This window comes from Heterodontus francisci, chromosome 30, assembly GCF_036365525.1.
Source record: "Heterodontus francisci isolate sHetFra1 chromosome 30, sHetFra1.hap1, whole genome shotgun sequence".
Lineage (NCBI taxonomy): Eukaryota > Metazoa > Chordata > Chondrichthyes > Heterodontiformes > Heterodontidae > Heterodontus > Heterodontus francisci.
The window spans coordinates 22433100-22451311 of record NC_090400.1 but is presented as its reverse complement, the minus strand read 5'-3'; the positions used below and the strand labels follow the sequence as shown (position 1 = coordinate 22451311).

Here is an 18212-nt window from a genome sequence, read left to right as displayed (position 1 = left end):
TTCACATTTTAAGTTGGATATTATTTCCTACAGACATAATTCAGGTCTACTATTACCCTGTCAAAATGCCATTGTCAATGTTCTTCTGAGATCAGATTTCATAGTAATTCTTCTTTGGACTCCTTATCTCGAGAGACAATGGGTAAGCGCCTGGAGGTGGTCAGTGGTGTGTGGAGCAGCGCCTGGAGTGGCTATAAAGGCCAATTCTAGAGTGACAGGCTCTCCCACAGGTACTGCAGAAAAATTTGTTTGTCGGGGCTGTTACACAGTTGGCTCTCCCCTTGCGCTTCTGTCTTTTTTCCTGCCAACTGCTAAGTCTCTTCGACTCGCCACACTTTAGTCCCGCCTTTATGGCTGCCCGCCAGCTCTGGCGAACGCTGGCAACTGACTCCCCCGACTTGTGATCAATGTCACAGGACTTCATGTCGCGTTTGCAGACGTCTTTAAAGCGGAGACATGGACGGCCGGTGGGTCTGATACCAGTGGCGAGCTCGCTGTACAATGTGTCTTTGGGGATCCTGCCATCTTCCATGCGGCTCACATGGCCAAGCTTTCTCAAGCGCCGCTGACTCAGTAGTGTGTATATGCTGGGGATGTTGGCCGCCTCGAAGACTTCTGTGTTGGAGATACGGTCCTGCCACCTGATGCCAAATATTCTCCGGAGGCAGCGAAGATGGAATGAATTGAGACGTCGCTCTTGGCTGACATACGTTGTCCAGGCCTCGCTGCCATAGAGCAAGGTACTGAGGACACAGGCTTGATACACTCGGACTTTTGTGTTTCGTGTCAGTGCGCCATTTTCCCACACTCTCTTGGCCAGTCTGGACATAGCAGTGGAAGCCTTTCCCATGCGCTTGTTGATTTCTGCATCGAGAGACAGGTTACTGGTGATAGTTGAGCCTAGGTAGGTGAACTCTTGAACCACTTCCAGAGCGTGGTCGCCAATATTGATGGAGCATTTCTGACGTCCTGTCCCATGATGTTCGTTTTATTGAGGCTGATGGTTAGGCCAAATTCGTTGCAGGCAGCCGCAATCCTGTCGATGAGACTCTGCAGACACTCTTCAGTGTGAGATGTTAAAGCAGCATCGTCATGAAAGAGGAGTTCCCTGATGAGGACTTTCCGTACTTTGGACTTCGCTCTTAGATGGGCAAGGTTGAACAACCTGCCCCCTGATGTGTGGAGGAAAATTCCTTCTTCTGAAGACTTGAACGCATGTGAGAGCAGCAGGGAGAAAGAATATCCCAAAGAGTGTGGGTGCGAGAACACAGCCCTGTTTCACGCCACTCAGGATAGAAAAGGGGTATGATGAGGTGCCGCTATGTTGAATTGTGCCTTTCATATTGTCATGGAATGAGATGATGATATTTAGTAGCTTTGGTGGACATCCAATCTTTTCTAGTAGTCTGAAGAGACCACATCTGCTGACGAGGTCAAAGGCTTTGGTGAGATCAATGAAAGCAATGTAGAGGGGCATCTGTTGTTCGCGGCATTTCTCCTGTATCTGACGAAGGGAGAACAGCATGTCAATGGTTGATCTCTCTGCACGAAAGCCACACTGCCTCGGGGTAGACGCGCTCGGCCAGCTTCTGGAGCCTGTTTAAAGCAACTCGAGCAAAGACTTTCCCCACTATGCTGAGCAGGGAGATTCCACGGTTGTTGCAGTCACCGTGGTCACCTTTGTTTTTATAGAGGGTGATGATATTGGCATCGCGCATGTCCTGAGGTACTGCTCCCTCGTCCCAGCACAGGCAAAGTAGTTCATGTAGTGCTGAGAGTATAACAGGCTTGGCACAACGTATTGTCAATGTTCTTCTGAGATCAGATTTCATAGTAATACTTGTGTTAAAAGTAGACTTATTTAGAATGCTGGTATTGCTATTTGTGGAATATTTCTTAATTCATCACCTCAAATTTGCTTTTGCTGCTGGCATCCAAGTAGCAACCAGTATTTCATCCTATGGTGTAACTTAAAATACACTCCTCAGATAATGAAACAAGTTTGGAAGGATGATCTCTCTAATTCAGTTGTTTCACAGTTTGAGTGGGCAAATTGAGACTTCCATGTGTCCACCTTTACACTTAAATCCTAATTACAACACACAGCAGTACTGTCAAAACGATCATCTCTAGTGGGCGTTCATAAGGACTGGGGGAAAGTTTTTGTTGCTGTCAAGTAGTGAAAGTGAATTACAATTTTCATCCTTGGTCAGTAAAAAAAAAAATACAACAGGGTCAGCCTGTATTTAAAAAGTGGCTTGTACAGTTGATTTCACGGCAATCGGAGGCTCTGTTACAGCTAATAGCATACTGTGGAATTCAGATGACATGCACATGAATACTGTAACCATTTGGCAGCAGTGCCCTTGAACTGTGAGGGAAAAATCAGCCAGAGTTCCTGCTTATGATTGCTGTTCATTGACCACTGTTGGAAAATGTGATCGTGTGGATGAATGGGAATGTTGGGTAAAGATAGGATCAGGCTTTCTTAGGGTGCCTTCCCAGTCAGATTTTTGACTGGAATTGCACGTGAAGAATAGTTAGCTGACTGAGATGTCAGACGGTTGTTGATTGTCTGCAGGATGATTTGCTTTCAAGAGAGGAGGAGGAGGGGAAACCAGGGGTTGGTTACATTTTTTGAAAAGCATGTGAATGCACTTTTCTCAAAAGGAGACTGGTGTGAAGTAGATTCACAATTTCTACTTGTGCTGTTGCTGGATACTGCTACATGTTGGCTCCATCTACTGGTTGTGTGTAGCATGAACTCTTGCAGTCATGGAGACTGCTTACATAAAATAAGAAAACAATATATAAAGGGAAAACACTTGAGCATATTGTAATTGTAAGTTTAAGAAAGAGAGGAGTTCTTGTTCTGTAGTGTGCTTTGGGGGAAGGGGGTGTACCTTTTCCTGCAGCAGCAAAATTAGATGGGACTCGGTTTTGGGAATCTTATTGTGTCCTAGGGCATAGAAATGTACTGGCCCTTGGGGATGTTGAGCAGACAAAAGTTAACAGTTGCCTGCTGATTTTTCATGAGAAGCTCTTTCTCATCCCTACGTCCTCCTTCCACATGTTGAAATCGAGAGTCTTTTCATTTTCTCCTACTCATCCCCAATTTCTCAAACCGGAGTCCCTTATTGCTCTTTTTTCTACAACTGACAGGCTTTTAAAACCAAAGCTTGACACCACCTAATCACTACTTTGGCTAAATTTCTTTGAACCCTGTCTAAATTGCTGTTGCATGTTAATTTATAATTATGTAGCATTTTTACCTAGTTCTTCTGCTTTCTTGCTCTTTGCAGGCTAAAGGAGGAATATCCAGTGTGGTTTGAAAAGCCTGTGTTGGAACTCGTCCATCACAATACACTGTCCTTAGACAAACTAGTGGACAAAACATGGATGGAGATCATGACCAAGTTTGCTATTGGAGAGCACTGCGAATTTCAGGTCAGTCTTGGAAGATATGTTTGTATAAGCTTGAAAAATATTTCCTTGATGGTTTAGTGTGTAACTACATTCCCTGATCTGAGCCATAAATTCCAAGTTTAATCCCCAGGCTGTGGTGCTTTTGCTGATCTCCCGCTTGGTCCCTGGGTGAGTGGATCTAAGGTCCTGATTGCTGTCCACTGCCCAACTGAAAAAGGCACTTTTATGGACATCAGAGGCAGGCACGATATTGTTTGGCATGCCAGCATTCACTGTGGAAGCCTCCATGAAGGAGACATAGTGAAAGTGCACCTTGCCATGAGTCACTGCCCTCTATAGTGTATGAAGGGAAATACTGGAATTCGGTAAATCAGACCATGAAATAGTCATAAGGTCTTAGAAATAGAGGATGAATAACATTAAATGTATAGCAATATGTTGGTGAAATAAATTAACTAGGGGGCAGGGATGATTGTTGCCCTTTCATCTCTGGAATTTGGATTCAAATTCCATTGGATAGTCCTTTTCTAAAGCAAATTAGTTATATTTGCATTTGGTTGTCAGAAGTTAATGTTAGTAATTCTGTTGCCAGCAGCAACAAAGGAGTGTTTTCCTTTTATATCATATATGTGTGTGTAAATATTGTTGTAAATTTAAAAGTTAACCCGAATAAATAATTTCCTTCTTTCCTACTAGGTTGGGGAAAACAAAATCCTTCAAGTGGTGGTGGTGAAAGTCCATCCTCTGGAACCGAAGGAAGAATTATCTTCTGAGAAGAAAACTGATGGATCCTGCAACTCACCTTCCAGTGACAAGGAGAACTCCAGCCAGGTGGCGCAAGAGAGCCTTGTTATGGAAGTCTGCAACAAAGTTGAGGAGAACAAGAGGGACAGCAATACCAGTATGTGTTCAGTCACATCATGTATATAATAGAGTGGGCAACCATACAGAAGTAGTAGGGGAAGATATAGTAGTTTTTTTCCATTGATTTGGGAGTCTCTTAGACTCTGTCCCCTTCTGTCATTGTATTTCTTTGTATTAATGATTTCCAGAACAACTTAAACCCAGTACCGTTTTACTAATGATTCCATGCAGTATTCATGAATTTCCTTCAAGTTGCAAAGTCTGCTCACAACCTCCAGTCTTCTTTCAGTACAATGGCTTAATCAGTTGCATCTCGAACTTTGGTCTTGTATTTTCAATTTTTTAATGACACAATTTCTTGTGTCCATTGCAAGTTTAATCGGCTGCCACCTCTCAACATTTGGCTGCAGCCTCTCTTCGACCATCAACAACATAGTTGGCCTCATTATCTCTCCTGATCTCAAATTGAACTCTCACATCTCTGTTTTCAAAGCAGAGCTAAGAAGCTGTTTCATGCCTAGCCATTCATTTCCTCAACAACTGTAAAAGGAGTGGAGTATTGAGATTTGGGGATTCAGAGAGTTTTGTATTTATATAAAAATAAAGATCCCCTTGTTTTTTAAATAGGAGTTTGGAGGATTAAAGCAGAGGTACTACAGACCTGGTACAAATTGTTAGTTCTTTCTTAGATTATTGTACCCAGTTTTGGCTACGTTTAGGAAGGATGTCATGAAGAGGGTGCAGTCTTGGAAGGCATAAATTTAAGATCAAAAGAGGGAAAGGTGATATTGGGAGAATATTTTTCACAAATGGACATTGGGATGTGGAATGCCCTACTAATGTACAGTAGACTTTAAAAATGAAATGGATAAATATTTGTAGAAGGAAAAAAAAGGGTACGGGGAAAGGGCAGGGGACTAGAACTAAGTGGCTAGATCCTTTGGAGATCCAGCAGAAACAGGGTTTGTCTCTGGTACTACAGAATGCAAGAAAAGGCAGCGAAAACTGCAGAGAGCATGGTTTTGCGGGGGGGAGGGTGGGAGGGGGTGTGGTGGTGGGGTATGGAGATTTTTTTAATTCATTCATGGGATGTATGTGGGCATCGCTGGCTCGGCCAGCATTTATTGCCCATCCCTAATTGCCCTTGAGAGGGTGGTGGTGAGCTGCCTTCTTGAACCGCTGCAGTCCATATGAGATAGGTACACCCACAGTGCTGTTAGGAGGGGAGTTCCAGGATTTTGACCCAGTGACAGTGAAGGAACGGCGATATAGTTCAAAGTCAGGATGGTGTGTGACTTGGAGGGGAACTTGCAGGTGGTGGTGTTCCCATGCATTTGCTGCCCTTGTCCTTCTCGTTGGTAGAGGTCGCGGGTTTGGAAGGTGTGGGGTCAAAAAGTAAAACACTGAAATATTCAATTATTTTTGTTAAATTGTTAGATGTAGGTGTTTTAGGTTGGTAATTCCTGCTTCCTGAGAACCTTTGTTGTTGTAATAGTGTTTTTTAATGTTACTGATTCATGACCTGAAAATTAAAACCAGTTGGCCCAGTTAGAAGATTTTCTGAATCTGCCAAAGTCTGTGCTAAATTTAAGCTTATAATCTAGTTGAAGACTGAAAATTGGTGTTTTGTAACTCGGGCTAAAATATTAACCTTTTGAGTTGAGTTTTAAACTTGGTGCTTTAGGACTAGCCCCCAGGGGGAATGGTGCTGATCTGTGCTTCTGCTTGATGACATACTTGCCTCACAAAATCAGTGGAACTATTCACCTACTGGTGTAGGCAGCAGGCAGTAATTGCTAAAAGGTAAATGCAGATGAAAGTTGTGATTCTCATTCCATTCCAAGCAGCATGGTAGAACCCTACAGATAGGACTATGTAATGCCTTTAAAGCTATCGGACCTGCTTCCCCTTTTGTTCAGATTGTTTTGGCTTGTTGCGTGCAGTAATGCCAAGTGGCTGTGTTAGCACCAGTATCTCATCTGCATTGAGACAACTGAACAATCAGCATTGCGAAGTAAGTAACAGCAAGTATATTGTGCTTCTCAGGTGATAGAGCTCGTCGATCACCACGGAAGCTGCCTACAAGCCTGAAGAAGGAAGAGAAGAAATGGGTTCATCCGAAATTTCTGCCCTACAAATATGATGTGAAGCTGCAGGAAGAGGACAAAGTGAGAAATAAAACTGACTTTTCAATTTAGCTTCTTTGATCACAGACCTTTAGTAGGCTGGTTTGTACCCAACAGTGATTTAAAGGCAGTCTTGAGCTGAAATGGCACCTAGAGGGTAGGGAGTCTCTTGATGTTGTTACGACCAGGTGAGAAAAGTGTCTAGGGGTCCCTCTCAGCTTTCACCTGGTCTTACCGTAACAGGGTTTAATTTTTAAAACACTGTTTTTAGCTCCTCTTTGGTGAATCCTTGTTCACCGCTTTCCAATTATAAGGCAAAGAAACCAGCACAAACAGGTTTTCTTAGGTATAAAGAAGAAAAGTTGAAATTTATTAAACTTAAACTTAATTCGTTTGGTGCCTACGGATACATGACGTGCCCACGCTAGCATGCGTACACGATACACACATGCAAATAGAGACAGAAAAGAGCAGAAGAAAAAAATAAAATGGAAAGGTTTGAGGCAATCTCTGAGAGAATTTTATGTTCTTCAAAGTTTGAGGTGTTCAGACCAGTGAATGGAATAATTTCCATTTCAGACACATTAGCAGCAACATTGAACGTTCCCAGATCTATTGTAGCAGCTGGCTACAAAGTAAAGCTTCCACTACCCTATTCCAAAAATGGATTTTAACCCTAGCCTCAGAATAACATCTCCCACTGCAGTAGTGCACAATTTTTCAGTCTTCTAAACCAGCCACCACGTTCAGAGTGAGACTTTACAGTTAGGAGCCAATTTGTGCTGTAGCTCCATGCCTGCTAAGTACTCAATTAACACTTCCTAAATTCACTTTCAACCTCTCATTTCTAGTTTTTTTTTAAAGAAAGAGACTGTACATAATGAGAGTGATGGGTGGGGCAAAGAAATAGAATAGTTTTCAAAATGTAAATGCATGTGACATTGGAAACACTGCACAGATGGAATCTTGTTTTGAGACTAGCAAGATCCATAGACCCATCTGCATTACATGGGGTGGGGGGGGGGGGGGGGGGTGTATTTCATCAGGCTGATCTGTATGATGATGTGATTTGGGGCAGAACCAACCTTAGAGTGCCATTACTTGATAATTTGAATCTTTTTCAGCATAACCTTTCAAACTATTATCGTTCCTTTGCTTTTTCACCCATTCTCGATGGTGTCTGCATTATATAGCCTCCATGAAGTAGAGGTAATCGCTTCCGTGCTGGGTGTGACTTCTGTGATCTGTTGCTTTTTTGTTACTATTTGTATAGCATTTACTAGTTGGCAGCTCTTGCCGCCTTGTCCACTGAAATTCTGACACTGGATGATGGCTGGGAACTTCATTTGCGCAACTGGCTACATTCTAGGAGAATGTTCATTGGCAATTTTCATAGACTTGGATCTTTTTTTTTGTCTGTGTTATTCATGAACATGCTAAATGTGAAATGCAAATTACCATGTAAGTGCTCATTGGATTGCTTGTTGTTTTAAAGCAAACTTCTTCCCCAGAAGAGGCTCCATCTCAGTAAGTGAATTTACACAAAGGCCAACAGCCCTCCAGTACCTTTCCAAAGTGGCCACTCTTCATGTGTAAGCTAAAAATTGAAAGAGGAAGGTATCATGCATACCATGATCTTGACACCTAAACAGGCTAATTTTTTGTAAGTGGGAGTTAGTGGACTGCTTTTGGCAGTTGGCCTGTGGCTAACTGCCTCACACACACCACCCCAACCACCCACCACCCCAACTTATCTTCAGTACTGAGGGGTGTAACATTGTAAGTGTTGTATTGGCTGAGATCAAGTTTGCCCCAGGTCCAAACTGAATTTCTCATCGGTATGGTCTAGTCTTGGTTATTCCAATGCTGTCTTGACCAGGCTACCCTCTTTCACCTATCCATGACTTGAACTCATCCACAACTCCACTGTCTGTGTCATAACTTGCAAAGTCCTATTCACCCATCAGTCCTGTACTTTCTGACTACGGTGGCTCCCTGTCCAGAAAAGACTCTATTAAAACTCCCATCCTTATTTCTAAATCTTTCCATGGCCTCACCCTTACCCATCTCTAAAACTTCCTTCAGTCCTCTGAGATCTCTGTGCTTCTCCAATTTTGATGTCTTGCGCTTCCCAGATTTTAATAGCTCCACCATTGGCGCCTATGCCTTCAGCTGCCTGGGCCTAAAATTCTGGAATTCCTTCCCCAAACCTCTCGGCTTCCCTACCCCACTCCTCTGAAAACCTACCTTTTGGTCACTTGTTCTAATGTCGTCTTGTGCAGCATAATGTCAAATTTTGTTTGGTAACATTCCTGTGAAGTGTCTTGGGATATTTTACTATGTTAAGGTGCTATATAAATGCAAGTTGTTATTATGCAGTTTAACATTGCACCATTTTGGATTCAAGGGGCTGATTTGGTCAAATAGCTGAATTTGTGTAGTTTAGCTGGCTGATTCCAGCATTCTCCTAATTCATATTCTCTGTAAAAGCTTGTACTCAGTGTGCGGTTTTGTAGAATATATGGGCTTTTAAAAGTTTCATTGTACTAAAGTGGGTGCTTTTCTTGTTGCTTCAGATAATTAGTAATGTACCAGCTGAAAGTCTCATCCGCTCAGAGCGGCCGCCAAACAAGGAAATCCTGCGCTATTTCATCAGGCATAACTCAATGCGAATGGGGATGGGAGAAAATGCACCCTGGGTGGTGGAAGACGCACTTGTACAGAAATATTCGCTGCCCAGTAAATTCAGTGACTTCCTGCTCTCTCCATACAAGGTAACAATATTGCATTTCTCAAAAGTAATTGGGTGAATTTAGTGCTTGGAGTAAAAATGTCAGTTATGAGAAATGTTAATTTTGTACACTTATAGTCCAGGCGTAGCACAGTTAAATACAGAGTAAATCTCTTTCTACTCTTTTCCCAACAAACTGCCTTAGCTTCAGCTTCACTGGAGCCATCTTTACAGCAACAGTGTGATGTCTTTCCATTTCACAATTCACCCTTGTGGCTTTGAGTGAGATTTAGTGTCCAATTAGTAGATGTTCTGTGCTGTGGGCTCTTGTGCACCAGACTTCAGGTAGAATACTTTTACAGTTAGCAGAAAGAAGAGTTTTTCGTCTCCTTTGAGCGGAAATCCAGGTCCCGGAGGTTGAAAAAGGCCTGTTGCTGTGCAATCCTGTTTGAAGAACTCAGAAGTTGTTGGCTCAGTAAATTTGTGCAGTGAGTAGCTGAGCCATACAGATGTGTAAGATCTTTGGTTCGATCCCCACTGTGCTACGTTTGCTGAATTCAGCTGGAGTGCCATGGTTTGTCATACTCCTGGGTTAGGGAGGAGAAAATGGATCAAGTGTTTCCCCTCCTGATTGCGATCCAGTGATATTCTTCCAAATAGGCAGACCTGGGCATCAAGTGAGAACACGGTTGCGATGTGGAGCTATGGTTTGTCAGCAGATTCTGTCATTAGGCACATTCCAATCTGAATTTGGGTGCACAAAGAGGTTGGATTTTCCTTGGAGCAAGAGTAGGAAAAATTATTGCGCTCTCCTCAAGAAACTAACCTTTGACCCCACCTCCCCTGCAAACTATTGTCCCATCTCCAACCTCTCTTTCCTCTCCAAAGTCCTTGAACATGTTGTTGCTTCCCAAATCTGTGCTCGTCTTTCCTGGAACTTCATGTTTGAATTCCTCCAATCAGGTTTCTGCCCTTGCCACAGTACTGATTTATCAGTCACAAATGACATTCTTTGTGACTGTGACAAAGTTAAACTATCCCTCTTCATCCTTTCGATCTGTCTGCCACCTTTGACACAGTTGACCACTCCATCCTCCTCCATCACCTCTCCATTGTTGTCCAGCTGGGGGGGACTGCTCTCATCTGGTTCCATTCTTATCTGTCTAATCATAACCAGAGAATCATGCAGTGGCTTCTCTTCCTACTCCTGCACTATTACCTCTGGTGCCCCCAAGGATCTGTCCTTGGCCCCCTACTATTTCTCATCTGCATGCATCTGGGCGCCATGATCCGAAAGCACAGCTTTAGTTTTCACATGTACATTGACGACCTTCAGCTCTACCTCACCACCACCTCTCGACTCCTGCACTGTTGCTAATCTATCAGACTGCTTATCTGGCATCCAGTACTGGATGAGCAGGAATTTTCTCCAGTTAAATACTGGGAAGACTGAAGCTGTTGTTTTCGTTCCCCACTCCAAACTCCGTTCCCTAGCTACCAAATCCATCCCTCTCCCTGGCAACAGTCTGAGACTAAATCAATCTGTTTGCAACCTTGGTGTCATATTTGACCCCAAGATGCACTTCTGACCACTTATTCGTGGGATCACTAAGTCAGCCTATTTCCACCTCCTGAACATCGCCGGACTTTGCCCCTGTCTCAGCTTACCTGCTCTGAAACCCTCATCGATGCCTTTGTTACCTCTAGACTTAACTTTTCTAATGCACTCCTGGCTGGTCTCACATTCTCATCTCTGTAAACTTGAGGTCATCCAAAACTCTGCTGCTCATGTCTTAACTTGCAGCAAGTCCCGTTCATCTATCACCTCTGTGCTCGTTGACCTGCATTGGCGCTGGGTAAAGCAAAGTCTTGATTTTAAAATTCTCATCCTTGTTTTCAAATTCCTCCATAGCCTTGCCACCTTATCTCTGTAATCTCCTGCAGCCCCACAACCCTCCGAGATATGTTACCATCAAATTCTGGCCTCTTGGGCATCCCCAATTTTAATCACTCCACCATTGGTGGCCATGTCTTCAGTTGCCTAAGCCCTAAGATTTGGAATTCCCTCCCCATGCCTCTCAACCTCGCTTTCTGCTTTTAAGACCGCCCTTAAATCCTACCTCTTTGACCAGGCCTTTGGTCATCTGACCGAATATCTTCTTATATGGCTGTGTCATATTTTGTTTTGTAATGCACCTTGGGTCTTTTTGTTACATTAAAGATACTATGTAAATGTTGTTGTTGGATGCACCTGCATGAAGTGATATTGTCACTGTGTTGGAGTATGTTTCTGCCTGCTGTTAATCAGTGATCAGTGCAAAGTACTTATGCATGGAATGAAAACCAAACTGAGTAGCATGCAAGTGTCCATAAATGGCTTCACGGTGAAATTTGCAATAGATATGCATGTCTGGTCTCCTAATACCTTTAGATCGGAAGCCTGAAATTCCTCTAGACAAACTGCAGGTTTATATTTTTTGGTGTTGCTTTGCCAATTGCCTTGCCAGATTAAAATCAGCAGAAAGTACCAACTTTAAGTTCAATATGCCACATGGGATTTGAATATAATATGGCTTTCACGCATATAATGTGATTAGAAGTAGGTAGCAGAGATTTGGGGCAGCTTTGTTGCGTTTCTGGTTCTGAAATGTTAGTATTGTTCTGATGCCAAATGTGAATGAAAATGTTTCCAAATGTGTTTGGTTGGCGCTAGTACTCCTGTTTCATCCACCAAACTGTCCTCTGTTGAAGATGTAGAGTTCCTTCAGCATTGAGGAGGTCCATAAGCATTGAGTATACACCAGTACTACTCTCAAGTTCCCATTCACTGTAGACTGTTATAACCAGGTGAGAAAGGTGTCTAGGGGGTCCCTCTCCGCCTTCACCTGGTCTTGCCGTAACATGGTTTAATTTTGAAAACACTTTTTAGCTGCCCTTTGGTAAATCCTTGTTCACCGCTTACCAATTTTAAGGCAAAGAAACCAGCACAAACAGGTTTTCTTAGGTTTAAAGAAGAAAAGTTGAAATTTATTAAGCTTGAACTTGGACTCTAATTCGGTTGACACACCCACGCTAGCATGCATACGCGATGCACACATGCAAATAGAGATAGAAAAGAGCACAAGAAATAAAGTGGAAAAGTTTGAGGCAGTATCCGAAGAGTTTTTGTTACGGTTCTTCGAGCTCACTGTAGAGTCCTTGATTGTAGATAGCTCTTGCTTTTTGTTGGGGTCCGGCATTTTTCTTAAACCTTGTTCGATGTAGGAGACTTTTCTGTCTTGGGGTTCATGTGTCTTCAGTGGATTCAGAAGCTTGTGAGAAAGAGATGGGAGCAGACAGGGGAGATCTTCTCAATCCAGGAGCAAACAGATCCTCTTAGTTACAACTGTTCGTACAATTCAGAAAAACCCAGGTTGCCAAGCAGGTTAATCATGTGACTAACTGGTCTGACCACGTCTTAGATTGTATCACCGTAGCAGTCTCTAGAATGTTCCTCTTACACACAATACCTGGTGATAAAGGTCCATTGTGGGTTGAATGTGTCAGGGAATGGTCCTTTGTCCTTCCAAGCACTGTCTGTTAATATGCAAATGTCTTTTCTAGCCACGGCTGATCTGTTTGACAAGCCCTTTCTTCACTCCAGTAACAGTTTAAAATCAATGTTCATGACAAAATTAATGTGCCTCATTCTTGGCAGGTGGGGGCCTTGCATGAGAACAGTGAATATTGACTGGTTATTTGATGGAAGAACGTTTGAGTTGAACCTCATCCTGGCGTTGATGTAATTGCATGTGAAACTTTCAGCAGGGATTAGTGAATAGCAATCAAGAACAGGAACCTTTGGTCCTTGTTACTTAACCTGGGGTACTGAGGCCATGTGTAATGCCCTATCTTCTGCCATGTCTAAGATTAACACTGCGTAGACTAGGAATCAAAGCGGAGAGCCTCTGGTCTGCACGATTTCAGTTAGATGCTGGTTGAGCCATTTGTTTGATTTTAATCATCAGAAGGGGTTGAGGGTGGGTGGGAAGAGAGGTTTTGCTTGGACTGAGGTGATGTAATTTTGCAATCGTCAATCTCCCAGCCTGATTCTGGCACAGCAGTGGTTGGGATGTTAATATGAATTTCTTGATTAATACAGCCTCCTAAATGGACTGAAGATGATGAGGTAACCTGCTACGTCAGCTCGATCTGCATGATTCATTGTGCTATTAATGGTGGCTGTGTATCTGTTCAGAGTATGGCTATCATCTTGCTGTTAACCTGTATGATCTGCTGCTGTCCTCAAGGATCCTTATCCTTGCTCCAACGCTTCGAGTTGGATCATGTGTGCCGTGGGTCATTTTTGAAGACAGTGTTGCTTTTGAAGTCTTGGAAAAATGAGACATTATTCTTAACAAGGTAGTCTACTGATGCCCCCCACCCCAAGAAAATCCGTATGTGAGCTTAATGTGTTTGTGCATTTAATTATTTTTTGTATTTTCCATCTTGACTTTTTTTAATGAACATAATCATTTCTTACTATTCAGAAATTTTTCCCCTGTATTATGCACTCTAAATTGTTGTTTCAAATTGTTGAAGGATTGGTTTGTACCAGAGGTGAAGTTTTGTCCAGATTCAAGTAACAAGCAATGCTAAAAGTTCTTTTATAGAGTCATGGAGTCATTACAGCACAGGAGGCCATTCAGACCATTGAGGAGGCCATTTTAAAGGCTAATCGGTGACTAACTTTTCCCCTGTTGTAGAGGTGAGGGATTTTAGCTACAAGGAGAAGCTGGGGTTGTTCTCCTTGGAGCAGAGGAGAATGTGGGGAGATTTGATAGAGGTGTACACGATTATGACAGGTTTGGATAGGGTAGACAAAGAAAACCTGTTCCCATTAGCTGCTGGTGCAAGGACTAGGGGACACAGATTTAAGGTTTTGTGCAAGAAATTCAGGGGCTTGTGAGGAAGAACTTTTTCGCACACCTGGACTCCGTTGCCTACAAGGGTGGTGGAAGCAGAGACAGTCAATAATTTCAAAAGGAAATTGGGTGAGCCCTTGAGGGAAGTAAACTTAAAGGGCTACAGGGATAGAGCAGGGTAATGGGAATGACTGCATTGTTCTGAGCCAGCATGGACTCAGTGGGCTGAATGGTTTTTTTCTGTGCCGTAATTAACTCTGTACGATCCAGATACACGTAAAATACCATATGGTCCTGTCAAATATGCATTGGTCTGGCCGCGTATACAAAGATTATCTTAGTTCTTTGATCTTGTTCCCCTCCCTGTCACGCACCAGCCAAACCTGGGCATAAACTGTCATTCCTTTGTCATTGTTAGGTCAGGAATTCCAGCATATTGAACCAACATCATTGTAGGAGCACTGTCCACACACGGACTGCAGTGGTTCTACGAGAGGCCCATAATCTCTTTGGGGACGAGGGATGAGCTGTAAATGCAGCTTGCCAACTTTCCCCCGCCCTATTGTATCAATAAAATTTTCACCCCATACCATTCAGTCCTATTGCATGCACGCACATTGCTCCCTTTCCCATTTGGTCTGATTGTGTATGTGTTCTCAATCCTTTGATTCAGTTGTGTGCACTGATACCCTACCAATTACTACATGCTTTTTGAAGAGGTAGGGGCACAGCTTAATCACAGACTTAAGTTACTTTGCCAATCCTCCACAATTCCATTAAGACCTGAGGATTGACATTTGGGGAAGTACTTTGTTTTGTTTTAATCTCACTAGCCGATAGTTGAGTAGTGTTTCCTGTCTGTGTACTGTTTGCTAAGTGGCAGTAACAGCCAGTTTTAACGTCAGTACTTTTCCCTGCCTAGTGTAATGGCAGAGATGTGATGTTTATTTGCTATGATGGTTGCTAAGATGTAAAAAATGTACACTCCCAGTCCTAAGTGATACAGATTTAAAAATAAGGATTGGTAAATGTTCTCCTTATGAAGCCCCAGGTAGGAGGGCAATACCCCTTCTTGTTCTATGCTTCGCCCTCCATTTTTTTGCTCGGACCCTACAAATGCAATGCTGAAATATAAAAAGCAAAAATTGGATTAGTCTGTAGTTTCAGAATATCTTGTCGTCCTCAGTCAGGGTGATTCAGAACTCTGCCTGTCTTACTGAGATGGTATACTGATTCACCTGTAATTCTTGGTATCAGAAATGTGAGTTTTAGAGTCATAGAGTTATACAGCACAGAAACAGGCCCTTTGGCCCATCATGTCCGTGCCGGCTATCAAGCACCTATGTATTCTAATCCCATTTTCCAGCACTTGGCCCGTAGCCTTGTGTGCCATGGCGTTTCAAGTGCTCATCTAAATACTTCTTAAATGTTGAGGGTTCCTGCCTCTACAACCCCTACAGACAGTGTGTTCCAGATTCCAACCACCCTCTGGGTAAAAATTTGTTTCCTCAAATCCCCTCTAAACTTACTGCCCCTTACCTTAAATCTATGCCCCCTGGTTATTGCCACCTCCGCTAAGGGAAAAAGCTTCTTCCTATCTATGCCCTCATAATTTTGTATACCTCACTCAGGTGCCCTCTCAGGAAAACAACCCTAGCCTTTCCAGTCTCTCTTCATGGCTGAAATGCTCCAGCCCAGGCAACATCCTGGTGAATCTCTTCACCCTCTCCTGTGCAATCACATCCTTCCTATAGTGTGGCGACCAGAACTGTACACAGTACTCCAGTTGTGGCCGAACTAGTGTTTTATACAGCTCCATCATAACCTCCCTGCTGTTATATTCTATGCCTTGGCTAATAAAGGCAAGCATCCTATATGCCTTCCTAACCACCTTATCTATCTGTGCTGCTGCCTTCAGTGATCTATGGACAAATACACCAGGGTCCCTCTGACCCTTTGTACTTCCTAGGGTCTTACCGCCCATTGCATATTCCCTTGCCTTGTAGTCCTCCCAAACTGTGCCACTGCTCTGCCTGTCTTACCAGCCCATCCATATGTGTGATCTAAGGCTTTCATCCTCACTATCTACGACACCACCAATTTTCGTGTCATCTGCAAACTTACTGATCATGCCTCCTATATTCACGTCTAAATCATTAATGTACATTACAAATAGCCAGGGTCCCAGAACCTATCCCTATGGTACCCCACTGGTCACAGGCTTCCAATCGCAAAAACAACCCTCGACCATCACCCTGTGCCTCCTGCCACTAAGCCAATTTTGGATCCAATTTGCCGAATTGCCCTGGATCCCATGGGCTCTTACCTTCTTAACCAATCTCCCATGTGCGACCTTATCAAAAACCTTACTGAAGTCCATGTAGACTATAATAGTTGCTTTACCCTCATCTACACACCAAGTCACCTCCTCGAAAAATTCAGTCAAGTTTGTTAGACATGATCTCCCCCGGCAAAGCCACGTTGACTATTTTTGATTAATCCCTGCCTCTCCAAGTGGAGATTAATCCTGTCCTTCAGAATTTTTTTCAATAGTTTCCCAACCACTGATGTTAGACTCACCGGCCTGTAATTACTTTGTTTATCCCTGCTACCCTTCTTGAATAATGGTACCACATTCGCTGTCCTCCAGTCCTCTGGCACCTCTCCTGTGGCCAGAGAGGATTTGAAAATTTGTGTTAGAGCCCCTGCAATCTCCTCCCTTGCTTCACATAACAGCCTGGGACACATCTCATCTGGGCCTGGGGATTTATCCACTTTTAAGCCCGTTAACATCTCCTCCCTTTCAATGCTAATTTGTTCAAGTATATCACAATCCCCTCCCTGATCTCTGCATCTACATCGTCCTTCTCCATAGTGAACACAGCTGAAAAGTAATCATTTAAAACCTCACCTACGTCCTCCCGCTCCACACACAGATTGTCACTTTGGTCCCTAATAGGCCCTACTCTTTTCCCGGTTATCCTCTTGCCCTTAATATACTTATAAAACGCCATGGGATTTTCCTTGATCTTGCCTGCCAGTGTTTTTTCATGCCCTGTTTTGCTCTCCTAATTACTTTTTTTAAGAACCCCCCTAAACTTTCTATATTCCTTTAGGGCTTCCACTGTTTTCAGCCCTCTGAATCTGCCATAATTCTCTTTTTTTTCCTTATCCAATCCTTTATATCCCTTGACATCCAGGGTTCCCTGGACTTATTCGTCCTGGACTTATTCGTCCTACCCTTCACCTTTACGGGAACATGATGGCCCTGAACAGTTATTATTTCCTTTTTGAATGACTCCCACTGGTCTCATGTAGACTTTCCTTCAAGTAGCTGCTGCCAGTCCACTTTGGCCAGATCCTGTTTTATCATATTGAAATCTGCCTTCCCCCAATTTAGTACCTTTATTTCCGGCCCATCTTTGTCCTTTTCCATAACTACTTTAAATCTTAGAGTTGTGGCTACTATCCCTGAAATGCTCCCCCACTGACATTTCTACCATTTCTCCGTTCTCAATCCCTAGGATTAGGTCCAGTAATGCCCCTTATCTTTTCGGCCTTTCTGCTTGCTGGCTCAAAAAGCTCTCCTGCATGCACTTTAAGAATTCCGTCCCCTTTAAGCCTTTTGCACAAAGACTATCCCAGTTAATATTGGGGAAGTTGAAATCCTCTGCTATTATTACCCTATTATTTTTACACCTCTGAGATTTGCCTACTCCTCTGCTCCTCTGTCTCTCCCTGACTATTTGGAGGCCTGTCATACACTCACAGCCAAGTGATTTCCCCCTTTTTGATTTTAAGTTCTACCCATATGGCTTCATTTGTGGAACCTTCTAAGATATCATCTCTCCTTACTGCAGTAATTGACTCCTTGATCAATAGTGCAATGTCACCTCTTTTGCACCTTCCCTCATCACGCTTGAAGATTCTATATCCTGAAAAATTGAGCTGTCAGTCCTGCCCTTCCCTCAACCATGTCTGTGATAGCAATAATATATTTTAAGGAATGCATGTTCATTTGTTTAGAAGTGGAGAATTAATTGTAGTGTCAAAATTATGAAGCAAGTGAGAAAACTTATGTAGACCAAATTGTTCACTGGTGAACATGTCAAATACCAGAACGCACTTTAAAAATTTAGGAAATTGATAGAGGGGAGCTTT

The 18212-nt window shown here is 43.1% G+C and overlaps 1 protein-coding gene across 2 annotated transcripts in view; it reads left to right on the top strand.

Annotated features, from left to right (window-relative positions):
• Window positions 1-18212, top strand: part of baz1b (bromodomain adjacent to zinc finger domain, 1B) — a 90827-nt gene that overhangs the window by 11988 nt on the left and 60627 nt on the right. Inside the window, exons 3-6 of one of the 2 annotated variants that reach the window (XM_068010201.1) lie at window positions 3303-3447; window positions 4123-4327; window positions 6337-6458; window positions 8993-9190. In XM_068010201.1, coding sequence (XP_067866302.1) covers window positions 3303-3447; window positions 4123-4327; window positions 6337-6458; window positions 8993-9190 — 670 coding nt within the window. The remainder of the gene's footprint in view (window positions 1-3302; window positions 3448-4122; window positions 4328-6336; window positions 6459-8992; window positions 9191-18212) is intronic. The other variant, XM_068010202.1, reaches the window with a different exon arrangement.